This window comes from Amphiura filiformis, unplaced genomic scaffold (assembly GCF_039555335.1).
Source record: "Amphiura filiformis unplaced genomic scaffold, Afil_fr2py scaffold_54, whole genome shotgun sequence".
NCBI classification, from domain to species: Eukaryota; Metazoa; Echinodermata; class Ophiuroidea; order Amphilepidida; family Amphiuridae; genus Amphiura; species Amphiura filiformis.
The window spans coordinates 202,242-215,000 of record NW_027305518.1 but is presented as its reverse complement, the minus strand read 5'-3'; the positions used below and the strand labels follow the sequence as shown (position 1 = coordinate 215,000).

The following is a 12,759-nucleotide window of genomic DNA, read 5'->3' as shown; positions in this document are numbered from 1 at the left end:
GGTTTGCAGACTTAACACGGTTTGGAAATAATTTCTTCATATTTTTTGGTGTTATCTGTCGTTTACATATCCTTCCTAAAACACCAAAGTACGCATATTTCCAAACATCTAAATTAGCTAAAAATTTAGGACATGTTACAAAACTATATTGTCTAGAATTTTAGAAGAGCACTGTTAATATTGGCCGGTTATTTTTCACACAGCGACGTTAACTAGGCATATCCCCATACTTTTAACGTAGGCTATTTGTAGAGGTCACGCGTCAATGGGAAAGAGCACTGTGTATTGTGTATAGGAAAACGGACAGTAACTGCAGTATGGATCACTCGCACCTGTAAGACTTGACCTACCTTGACCTATGCCGTTCACTCCAACATGGGGTTGAGTAGTGGCATCTGTTTCACGATGGTCCTCAATTTCTGTCTGTTTATGGATTGGTGACTAGCCTCCACCACAGACTTCAGGTTTAATTTGGTGTAGTCAGCCTTGATGCAATCTAGCCATCGTTTTGGTGGTCTACCTCTGGGTCTGTCCCCATGGATGTGAGCATCGATCAGAAGTTTGGGGGTAACGTGATGGTGTCATTCTTTGGATGTGACCAAAGTAGCAGAGTTACCCTATCAACCTCAGATTGCTCGATACCTAGGCGCTTCCTGATTGCTGTGTTACGGATTTTGTCCAGTCTTGTGACACCCAGTATCTTCCTTAAACACATCATCTCAAAGACGAGGAGTCTGTCCTCATCGACTTTCTTCAGTGTCCAGGTCTCGGCTCCGTAGAGCAATATTGAGAGGACAAGGACTTTGTATAGCTCTGTCTTGGTATGTGTTTGGATGTCCTTGGAATTCCGGTGTTTTGAAGTTTCTGAACGGCCCCTATTGCTTTCCCTATTCTGAGTTTTATGTCATCTGTGCAGGATCCTTGTTGGCTGATTGTTTCTCCCAGGTAGGTGAACTTTTCAACCTGGACAAGTTGTTTCTCATCTATATTGATGTTGATTTGCTTTGGTACTCTGCTGATGACCTGGACTTCAGTTTTGGCTATGTTGATTTTTAATCCGAATATTGAACTGCTGTCGTGAACAAGATTGACAAGTGTTTGGAGGTCTTCTTCCTTCTCCACAATAAGTGCAATATCATCAGCAAAGCGTAGGTTGGTGATGATCTGGCCTTGGACAGTAACCCCTTTGTTGCTTTCGTGAAGGGCGTATTGCATTACTAGTTCTAGCAAGATATTAAATAGTTGTGGAGATATTACGCAGCCTTGACGCACTCCTACCAGTGTCTTGAACCAATCTGTTAGATCGCCATTTACTCTTACCGCACTTGTGGATTTCTGATATAGGGCCTTCAAGAGTCTTATGATTTTGCTGGAGAAGCCGAGGGCCTTCCAAAGCCCTTCTTGCCATACAGAGTCGAAGGCTTTCTCAAAATCGATGTAGCAGCAGTAAAGGTCTTTCTTCTTCTCAAGGTACTTTTCCATTATCTGTCGAAGTGTGAAGAGCCGATCGATGGTTGATCTCCCAGGTCTGAATCCTGCTTGTGATTCAGAAAGAATTTGCTCTGTCTTATTCATGATACGCCTTTGGATGATGAGGGTTAAGACTTTACATGCGTGACTGAGAAGGCTGATCCCTCTGTAGTTGCCGCAATCCAGCTTATCTTTTTTCTAGAAAATTGGTGTAATTATTGCCCTCCCCCAGTCATCGGAGAAGGTTTCAGTGATCCAGATCTTCTTGCAGAGTTGGTGGAAAGTTTCAATTCCTATGTCACCTGGTGCCTGTATTACCTCAGCGGTGATGTTCGTACAGGTATAGGTTGTGTGTTATACTTTGCCTGGAGTGCTCGGCCTTTATCTCGAAACTATCTCGAAACACGTTTTGTGCCTTCTTGTTTAGTATGAGGGCTACTCCGGCACGATGAGTTGTGGCATTCCCAGATCATAAAATTTTGTATCGTTCTGAGGTTAATTCTCCAGAGTCTAACCAGTGGGTTTCGGAGATTCCTAAAATTTGCCAATTAAATTTCTCCATTTGGTTTAGCAATATCTCAAGATTGCCAGATCGGTGCAAAGTTCGAACATTCCATGTTCCTGTACCAATCGTTGCTTTTGTAGTTAATAAAGCTATCCTGTTGAGTGGTTTGTCAGCTTCAGCTCCGCTAATTGGGGCTCGACTTGGTGTTAGTCCCGCTCTGGGAGAACCATCAAATCTTCCGATTAGATTTAGAGTTGCAGCGTCATGCTGCACTACTGTAGGTAGGCCCATTGGTTGGACTGGCTGGTTTGTTAATGCAGGGGCTGGAACCCTGGTGCTGTAATTTCCTTTCATCATGAAACAGTTTCGCTCATAACTAGCTAGGCGGGTGAGACAATCCTCTCCTAGCCACACTGGTCTGTCCGCCACCTACTGAACAAGTCAGTCGGCTCACAACCCCCGCCATCGTGAAGGTAGACCAGGACGTTTACCCTGTAAGACTTAGTATCTTTGAAAAGAGTGGTATTGTATTCAATATATGTTTGCTGACACACAGCGTCCACGCATGTAAATAATACTTTTTCCCAGCAAGGAATCACGTGGAATTGTAATAACACCATCAAGTGCCACTTTACAAAATATACTCATTATGTAAAATGCGGTGCATTTGCTCACACCGCCAATTGCCATGTACAAAAATATGGGAATCAACAACCACTTGAACCCGACTTTTCATGATATTCCTGTGATTAAAAGAAGATATTTATCGTACAGTCTTTTAGAACCTATCATTATGAAGCTTATTTAATGACGAAATTTTCTAGAGAAAGTTTGAAATTAATAAAGTATGAGAATAACCTGCGTTTTTTACTCAAAGTGAAGGTACTTCTCATGATTTTGGCCTTCCGTACACAGAAATGCACTATTTTAGCTTGCCGATTGTCACAAGAGGTTTCATTTGAGATACTTCCTGGTATCTGCCAGTCTTTTAGAACGTTGATTTTGATTCGTTAATATTTTCTCTAACTCATATGTGAAAGTGGTTCCCATTGGTCACTGTCTTCAACATGCGGTTTTTTTCCCCAGTTTTTGTGCATGATCACTACTCCACAAAGCCAATTTCAGCCGTTCTACTGAATGTGCGATTCGATTCTACAACGTGGGGGTTTCAATTGTATTTTAAACAAAACATTACGCTGCTCACAGAAAACTTGACTGTACTATGTTACACAAAGAAACGTATAAAAAACATATAAACGACGTATAAAGTTGTTCTCTAAAACAGAGTTTTCTCAGTAATCAAATATTGCAGCGAGTGAAATGTTGGTGCATTGGATGTAGCTTAACATTATTTTTGTGTGTGTATACAAATTTTTAGAATAAATTTCAAAATCCTTCGTTTAAATCCTGTTTACGCACCATGTTCACAAGATCAAAAACGCGTTCCATGACGTTTTTTTTTCAAATGTGCGCCCCGTATAAAACCACGCCGAGTGATTGTTTTCTTCTTTTTTGTATTGTACTACAAATCGATCAAAGAAATAATGTTGCCATGGGGAAGAATCAAATACAGTACCGATTAAATTTTATAAGCCCGTTTTTGGGGAATATTTTCGAGAATCTTGCTTGAGAAAAAACTGTTTTGTTACATTATCGATATCTTGATTGTGGAACATTAATTTTGACATCTAACTACCAACATTATTTCTCAACTGTCTGTCAATTACGCTATCATTTGATTTTCATTCCAAATTGAAGCTACTTTTCCAAAAAACGAGTTTTTTCGTCATCGATGCGTCCGACTTTGCGGGGGCAATTCGCTACTTGCACGGTTCCGCCATTATGCACTATGTGCGGGGAGAGCCTCGAACTGGCAGCATACATGAATGGGAATTGAACTAGTCATACACTTCTAGTGCCCGTTTCTATTCATCGTTATGTATTCTTCTCCCGTGCATTATTTTCGCGAACTACCCTTCACAGCCCAAATTATATAAACCTGCACGCTAAACAATGCATTATCTAAAACCTGCACGCTAAACAATAGATTCTAGATAATACGTGCACGCTCAAATACTAGAAATACTACTTTCACATAACCATAAAGTAGAGTTAGGTGGCGCTTTAGACACAGAGATCACATAACTATATAATTGTCTGTTCGATATATATACCAACAAAAAGTACGAATATACATTCTGTGGTGTTAAAATGGTATAGTTACAAACGGTGTTCTATAATAGTGTACAATTACCGAATAAGGTGCAACTCGCTAGACTTGAGTCCAGTCCTCGTTTACGGAGTTTAGGATTAGGGTTTAGGGTTGGGATAGGGCAGTCTTGTAATAAGACTAGTAGAGTTGCACCCTTGCAAATATCATTGTCATAAATTATGATTAATGACCTCAAATAAATCAAACATCAAATGAGAATAATCGAGCTTCTATTAATTAAAAAGGGCCAAAAACAGGTGGATCATAATTATACAAGATGACACCATTGCAAAATATTCAGCATTTTACAAATGAAATACATGTAGGCCTATATCTAAAATAACATAGCCGGGCACAGGAAACACACACTAGCGCATAATATCATGATCATGCTTTATAATACCATAGGCCTTCAAACACATGTGTTTGAAGGCCTATGATAATACTGAACAAATTGTTAAATCCCAATGTCGTGTGTTTTAATATAAGTAGTTCAAATTATAGAGCTATAAAGTCCAGTTGATATTCACCGTAGTACTAGTCTGACATCTAAATCGATCGTTTCCAACTGGTTCAGTGCTCTCTGTGTTCGAAACCACGATATTAAATGATCACAACATAAAGTCAAGTCAATTAAACCATGCGTGAATAAGTTACCTAAGTATGACGTATGGCGCAATCGATACCATTGCCTCATTTCAAATATATAGTTTTAGTTTTGGTTTTGGTTTTGGTCACGTGGTTTCCTATTGTCCTGCCTAACCACTTGAATCACAAGATATCGATCTCTTTGTTTCTACCTTTTGTTTAAAACTAAACATTTGTGACAGGTAGTTTCGGTTTTGGTTTCAGTTTCTTATAAGTGGTGTGACGAATAAAATTACAGGATTTTCGAGTTACCTGATCTAAGTATACAAAAGAAATGTTTAAATTTCGCAGTGCAATATTCACGAGCAGAGAAGTCGAACAAAACAGTCTACATTTGAAAGCATTGATTTAGTTTGAAAGCATTGGCTTGAGACTACGAAATAGCCTAAGCTGATTTCACTGTGAAAATATATAGACCATCGAAATATTTGCATTCGACATTACAAAAGGGCCACTACTGTAATTGTATAGGTGCTATAAACAAAATCGATTCATGTCCTTAATCCCATGTACCAGAATCGATGGAAGGCCATTATATGACCTCTAATAACCTAATGACTTTTACTGAAGCAATTTTTACTGCAAAAAGTAGAAGATAGAAGAGAGAAGATTGGGGTGTGTGGGGGTGTGTGTGTGTGTGTGGGGGGGGGGGTGAAGGGCAAGGGGGATATGGGCCGGGAGAGAGAGAAACATATGAGAGAGAGCATTGGAAGTGAAAGAGAAGGGGAGGAGAGCTCGAGATGAAGATATCGAATGTAGGGGAGGAGGAGGGGAAAGGGGTAATTTAGGAAAGAGGTGGTTATATAGGGAGGGAGCCCCTCTTAAAGAGGTATGGGTTGTGCTTCCGGGGATAATAAACTAATTCATAATCAAATCATCTCCATGCATCGTTTATGTTTCATACAAACAAACAAATTCCCCACCCCACCCCATCCTTCAGTATACGCGCATGTATATGATTTCTAGGCCTAGAACTCGTGAGTGTAATATGCCACCTACCTTCGACAGAGAGCATCAACTGTCGTCCGCGGGATAGATTTCCGATATCAATCATGATAATAATTATGTTAGCACAATAGGCTATTGTATACTTCTGGTTATATACCCTATACTGTGTCCTCCCAGCATAATAGTGTTATGATTGCAGATCAGATCAGCTCTACTTTTTAATCCCTTGATTTTTGGTTTCTGAACAAAAGAGAAACCAAAACAATATATTTGAAATAGGTGCTATAAACAAAATCGATTCATGTCCTTAATCCCATGTACCAGAATCGATGGAAGGCCATTATATGACCTCTAATAACCTAATGACTTTTACTGAAGCAATTTTCCTGGAAAAAGTAGAAGATAGGGGGGAGAAGGTTGGGGTGGGTGGGGGTGTGTGTGTGTGTGGGGGGGTTGGGGGGGGGGAGGGCAAGGGGGATATGGGCCGGGAGAGAGAGAAACATATGAGAGAGAGCATTGGAAGTGAAAGAGAAGGGGAGGAGAGCTCGAGATGAAGATATCGAATGTAGGGGAGGAGGAGGGGAAAGGGGTAATTTAGGAAAGAGGTGGTTATATAGGGAGGGGAGCCCCCTCTTAAAGAGGTATGGGTTGTGCTTCCCGGGGATAATAAACTAATTCATAATCAAATCATCTCCATGCATCGTTTATGTTTCATACAAACAAACAAATTCCCCACCCCACCCCATCCTTCAGTATACGCGCATGTATATGATTTCTAGGCCTAGAACTCGTGAGTGTAATATGCCACCTACCTTCGACAGAGAGCATCAACTGTCGTCCGCGGGATAGATTTCCGATATCAATCATGATAATAATTATGTTAGCACAATAGGCTATTGTATACTTCTGGTTATATACCCTATACTGTGTCCTCCCAGCATAATAGTGTTATGATTGCAGATCAGATCAGCTCTACTTTTTAATCCCTTGATTTTTGGTTTCTGAACAAAAGAGAAACCAAAACAATATATTTGAAATGAGGGATTGATTACAGGGATTGATTTTCTTTACCAGTTAAATGCTACGTAGCTGGTCAATGTCCTGACGGTGTTTTTAAAATGTAAGATATTTTCCCTAATATTAAAACTAATATAATGAATGCAGCAATTAATATTGCCTATTGTTTTAATAGGCCTACACTCAAAGTGTATGACGGATAATGTACTCGTGCAAATGCATTCGTCAAGATAATTGCACTTGCCATGGAGTTATTGCATTTAGCTTGAGAGCCGATAACTCCACGGCGCGTGCGATTATCTTGACGAATGCATTGCACTCAGTTCATTATCCTTATCATAACGTTCTGTGTAAGGTTACACAATTCTTCCTTTCATGTATGCTGCCAGTTCGAGGCTCTCCTCGCACATAGTGCATAATGGCGGAACCGTGCAAGTAGCGAATGCGCTTGTTTATCATAACAGCCTGTTTGCACTCTTGCATATTATAGTCAGTTTGAGAGCATCGATTTTCGTAAATTCCTCCGTGGCGCAGTTGATTAGCGTTTACCCATACTCTTCTCGACTGTGTAACATATAGTTTTTGAGCTGGACGACGACTAGTACGGGTTCGAGTCCCAGTGCGGTCCAGTTCTATTATTTTCAATTTTTTCTTACTTTTCTCTTTTTCTGTCTTCTTTCTTGTTCGTTTCTTTCTTTCTGACTGCAGTGATTGATTGTTTTTGCCGGTTTTTTTATTATTATATAATTCAGGAATAGGCCTACTCGTCTAAATAGGCGCGGCCTATATAGGCCTATGTCGTCATGAACATTTTTTACAAATTAGATATTGGTTGTTGGTTTTGTTATTGTTGTTGTAGTTATTGTTGTTGTAGTTATTGTTGTATATATTGCATAATCAGGGTAGGCCTACTAGGCCTATTATAGCCTATAGCAGCATTCATTTATTTCACGACAGATACCATCTAAGGATAATATTTTAAAATTGAAAATTTAGAAAATACCATAGGAAAATTGCAGAAAACCGCCCCCGGCAGCCCCTATCATGGTTGCCCCCTCCCTATCCCTGCAACATAGGATGACTCACGTGCCACGGTTTCATAGGTTCGTGCATGTAGATTATTAACCTACGCCCCTATGGAATCAAGCCTTGAAAAATCCATTATATAACCTTAAGCTTAACAATTGAATTGGGAATGAACTAGTTTTGTTTTTGCTATCAACTTCAAGTTCAAGCATGTTGAATTCTAGAATTATTCAGTCCATGAGTCACACTCACAATAAAAAAAACTAATCCCTTATTCCCATAATGTTATGGCCCACTCACGACTTTACACTGCCCTTTTGACTGCTCAGCGATATGTGCAAGCATGAATGAAGTGAGCTGAGTAAATGCGTCAAACCCATGAAAACTTTACATAATGAACTATAGGCCTATACTCCGTTGGTGAGCGACGGGCGTTTGGTATTTCACCAATAAGGTACCCGAGTTGTGCATGCTACTATCATATCATTCATATGGTGGTGTCATATCCTTTTGATATTCATACTAATTAGATCTGTTTTTATTTTTGCTTTCTGTAAAAACCAATTGTAAGGCTTGCACTTGAATATATGTGTTGAAAAAATATATGATAACAAAAACTGACAAAAAAAAATCGAATTTTCTAATAACGTTAAAGAGGGTAATAAGCATGCGCAGACTGTGATTTCAGCAGCGGAGTATGCGTATACACCAATCCGAGAAGCGTTTACTGTATTTGGCCCTCTATTGACGGTACCACAGTTGTACCAGTGCGGGAGATTTAACTTGTTCAATGAATTCATGATCATGTATTGAAAATCACTGTTGTGTACAATTCTGTATAGCACACTAACAAGTAAATGATAGAACCCCCGACCTTGGGACACCGCAGTTTTACGTGCAGGCAGGGTCGGGGACACCGCAGTAATGGCTTAGTCGGATTGGTGTATATGCGTAGTGGAAAACAAATGTTAGGTATCTATCGTACAGATGGTGTTCGTACAGGTATAGGTTGTGTGTTATACTTTGCCTGGAGTGCTCGGCCTTTATCTCGAAACTATTAAATCACGGCGGAACAAAATCGCCATGCCGTGCTGTTGAACTAGTGGATTCGCCCTACTGTCAATTTCTGACGCGGTGATATAGGGATGATGATGCTGTGTGACATACACGGGTGATTAGTGCAATCTACTTGTAGTGCAGGGCGATCTACTCAAAAATTGTATTCATCTATTGATATGGTAGTTAATCCGATTATTACGTCACTTCTACGGCGAATAGTCTGGCTTTAATAACACTTACTGATGAAAGCAGTTTGTCAGCAGACCAACGCTGCAGAGCATCACCGACGTTGACAACTATAGTCCCATCAATTGGTGGAGCTGATACCCATTGTCCTTGACGATTCAAAACCTGTAAGTGTACAAACCATTCACGTTCGAAAGTCATAAACCTTAAGGATATCGATATAGTCATGATAGTGACGGTTGGCAAAGGGTGGTATCTAACCATTTATCATGAGCGATTTTGTGCATTGATAATTTTGGCCTGTAGTGAAAGTCAGGTCCGACTCCTTTTGAGAGTCAGTGTCAAATAACTACCACGTCATGCACAACTCCACAGGTAGATTCAATTGACTCCACGGGTAGAGTCAACTGACTCTTGTGATAGTCAGGCGACTCTTGAGAGTCAGTACTAGTTTATTCCACTTTGAGAGTCACTTGACTCCATTCTGGTTATCAGTGTACCCTAAAACCGTGGCATATTCCTGTATACCTTTAACCAAAGCCCCCGGGGCTATGTGTATTGCAGTCAGTCCCGTTCCGAGCATTAGACCAGGTAAGGCGAAAAAAAGAAAAAACGGGAATGGAGAAAGAAAAGGGAAATGGGCAGTATACAAATAGGTCAAAACTGATGAGTTTTCAAGGGGGTAACCCCCCTTAACCTTTTTTTGGTATGCTTTGGTGAGGCGGCAGGGAGAGGCTTTGCCTAGGGCGGCAAAATCCTTAGGAACGGCGCTAATTGCGGCCCATTGTGGTTGCAGAAAGAAAGTAAGCGTCCCGGATGCAATATTTTTTTCGGTAGATAACATAATATGAATAGGAGGACCCTAACCCTAACCATAATGAAACTCCCTGTTCAAATATCTACGGTATACTAATTCTCGTCCCGGATGACACACGCTACGTCACTGTCAATCATACCTCTAAGCCACCTTTGTCCTTCTGAAATAGGAAGGTGATACTGCCAAAATCAGAATGTTCTCCACATCTCACTTGATTTTCCTTCACTTCAATGTCAGCAGTAGGCGGGTAATGGTTCAAGCGTATAGCCGTACAGCCCTCAGCTGTTCCTGCTTTCTGGTGATTCTTCACGAAAATCAGTGGGTCCTACATGTTTTCCATTCGCGTAAGGATAATGATATTAAAATAGGTAAAAATATGGTACAAAGGGAACTATTTTTTTGCAAACATTTTTTTTCAAATATTTTGTCAATACTCAAATAACATTATGTTAAAAAATTTGCAGTAGGTTATCAAAAATGTTTTTGGACGTTATGAAAACGTTTTATATCCTTTATATAAGCCGAAATTTAAACTTTTTCTGACATCCTTTTATAACCTTTTGCGAATGATGTCGAAAACGTTTTGTGTTTGCTGGGTATGTGCATGCAAAAATAATTATGTAGGCCTGATTATTCCACCTTTCTATGGACTTGATATCCAATGCTCACATCTGTAGTGTCAATAATTTTTCAGTTACCATACAATGGCCCATAAAAATCCAAACCCGTGAAATAAATACCTTGTGTATTTTCATGTAAATGGCGCCCTTATTGTTGTACTGAGGTAAAAATATGTGTGTGGCGGAGATTTTTGCTGGGGATTGTCACCGCCTACCGCCCTAGAATTGAATACAAAACCACCCAAGTCCATACGTTGGCCAAATTGAGTTAAGCATGGGAAATTGTTGCTATACATAGGCCTGTCATATGTATGAAAGAACAACTCAAATTCATCATCTGTGTCTACTGAGCATGTGAGAAATAGCATGTATGAAAGAACCACCCAATTCCGTGATTTGAGTCTTGTAACACATTGATTGAAATCCAGTATGTATAAAAGTCCACTTGTAACACATTCATTGCTGGAGAGTAACGTTTGAAAAAAAAATGGGTTTAATAAAGGAACGTGTGTGGTTTATATTACATGGCAGAATGCTTATCAACATTATACATACCTGTGTACTTTATTTTGTATTATCCTACTAGTGGTAATCTCATTCCAACGTTGTTGTCTTTGTATATGATACAAAAAACCACCCAAATCCAAAATTTAAAATGAACCCTACAAAGTCCCTGAAATGCTAATCGTCATACTTTATACAGTTTAATCCACTCATTTGCACGTAAAACTTGCCATATTGACCAGGTAAATCTAACTTAAGGAATTAAAATGATACACAGGTTTTTCTCTCAAAATCACTTCCCATGGACTTGAGTGGGTTTTGTATTCATGTATTCAATTATATTATACTCAGGGTGCATGTGCTGCTAATACGTACTTACCTCATATTTCAACCCTCTGGCAATGACCTCTAGCACACGATGTAGAAGCTCTTTCCCCGTAAGCAGCAGATCTTCCAAGTTTTCCCTAAACTCAGGCCTTCCTTCAGGCCAGGCATTCTATATAGTAGATAACAGACCAGTATCAACGTATCAAAATGAAATAAACCACAGATATTTCTAATATCTGTGAATAAACACCTTAGTTCTATAGTTTTGTCCAAACCCATGTAAGACCAACACGGTGCTTGCTTTTGCTATTACCTGGTACAATAATTTAAGTATTATTAACCATATAGAAATGACTAAAATGATAATAATAATAATAATACGGTCAAATCACAATAAATGGTCAGACTAGCTTAAAAACTTAACACAAATGTATTCCCCAGGTTATACAGGCCGGCGGTACTCTGTACAAACTGCCTATACCGATTCTGAGGACAACATCATGCAGTTATTATACAAATATATACTGCCATGAGAGGTTCTGGTTAAAACTATGGGCTCGAGGTGAGATCAATAGTACTATTTTCTTGAGGGGCGCAGCCCCGAAGGAAAATAGTATTAATTGATCTCAACGAGGGACCATAGTTTTAACCAGAACTTCGAATAAAGGCAGTATATATTTGTTTTATATACTTCATTAATATGTTCTTTGTGCATTGATCGGTTAAAAGAAATTTATTTGACGTTTTGACTCTCCAGCTTCTATCCTGAGTGAACAGCACAACCAATTTAAACACAACCTAATATTTTTCCCTTCAAAAAAATCGAATAGGCTAACTTATCGGGCTAACCAATTACAGCAGCGCGAAATCACGCTATGGCGGTTTCGCGTGCCTGAACTGTTCCGTCGCATCGAATGCGCGCACGCGGAAGGCATGGTCAAAAGTACTATTTACGGCTTGGAGGTACTATTTACGGCTCATCCGGGACGTTGAAAATACTATTTACGGCTTAGAGGTACTATTTACGGATAGGCGTACTGATGGTAGAACTATTTTTGGTCATGTGGTCCACTTTTAACCAATCAATGAACAAGAATATATTAATGAAGTATATAATGTTAACTACACATACTGCAGTTACTGTCCGTTTTCCTATACACAATACACAGTGCTCTCACCATTGACGCGTGACCTTTACAAATGATCTACGTTGGAAGAATGGGCACTTGCCTAGTTAACATCACTGTGTGAAAAATAACCAGCCAATATGTTAGCTATTCTCCAAACTTCTAGCAAATATATTTTTCTAACATGACCTAAAATTACAGCTAGGTTAGATGTTCAGAAATAGTCGCACTTTTGTAAAATATGAGTGAGGGCAAGGCATAGCTAGCCAACTCCCCGTGTTAATTGAATGGAG

The 12,759-nt window shown here is 39.6% G+C and overlaps 1 protein-coding gene across 1 annotated transcript in view; it reads right to left on the bottom strand.

The window, feature by feature from the left end:
• Positions 1–12,759, bottom strand: part of LOC140144430 (uncharacterized) — a 39,666-nt gene that overhangs the window by 2,017 nt on the left and 24,890 nt on the right. The window contains exons 5-7 of the mRNA XM_072166241.1: positions 11,392–11,508; positions 10,028–10,213; positions 9,126–9,236 (exon numbers count right to left, since the gene is read on the bottom strand). Coding sequence (XP_072022342.1) covers positions 9,126–9,236; positions 10,028–10,213; positions 11,392–11,508 — 414 coding nt within the window. The remainder of the gene's footprint in view (positions 1–9,125; positions 9,237–10,027; positions 10,214–11,391; positions 11,509–12,759) is intronic.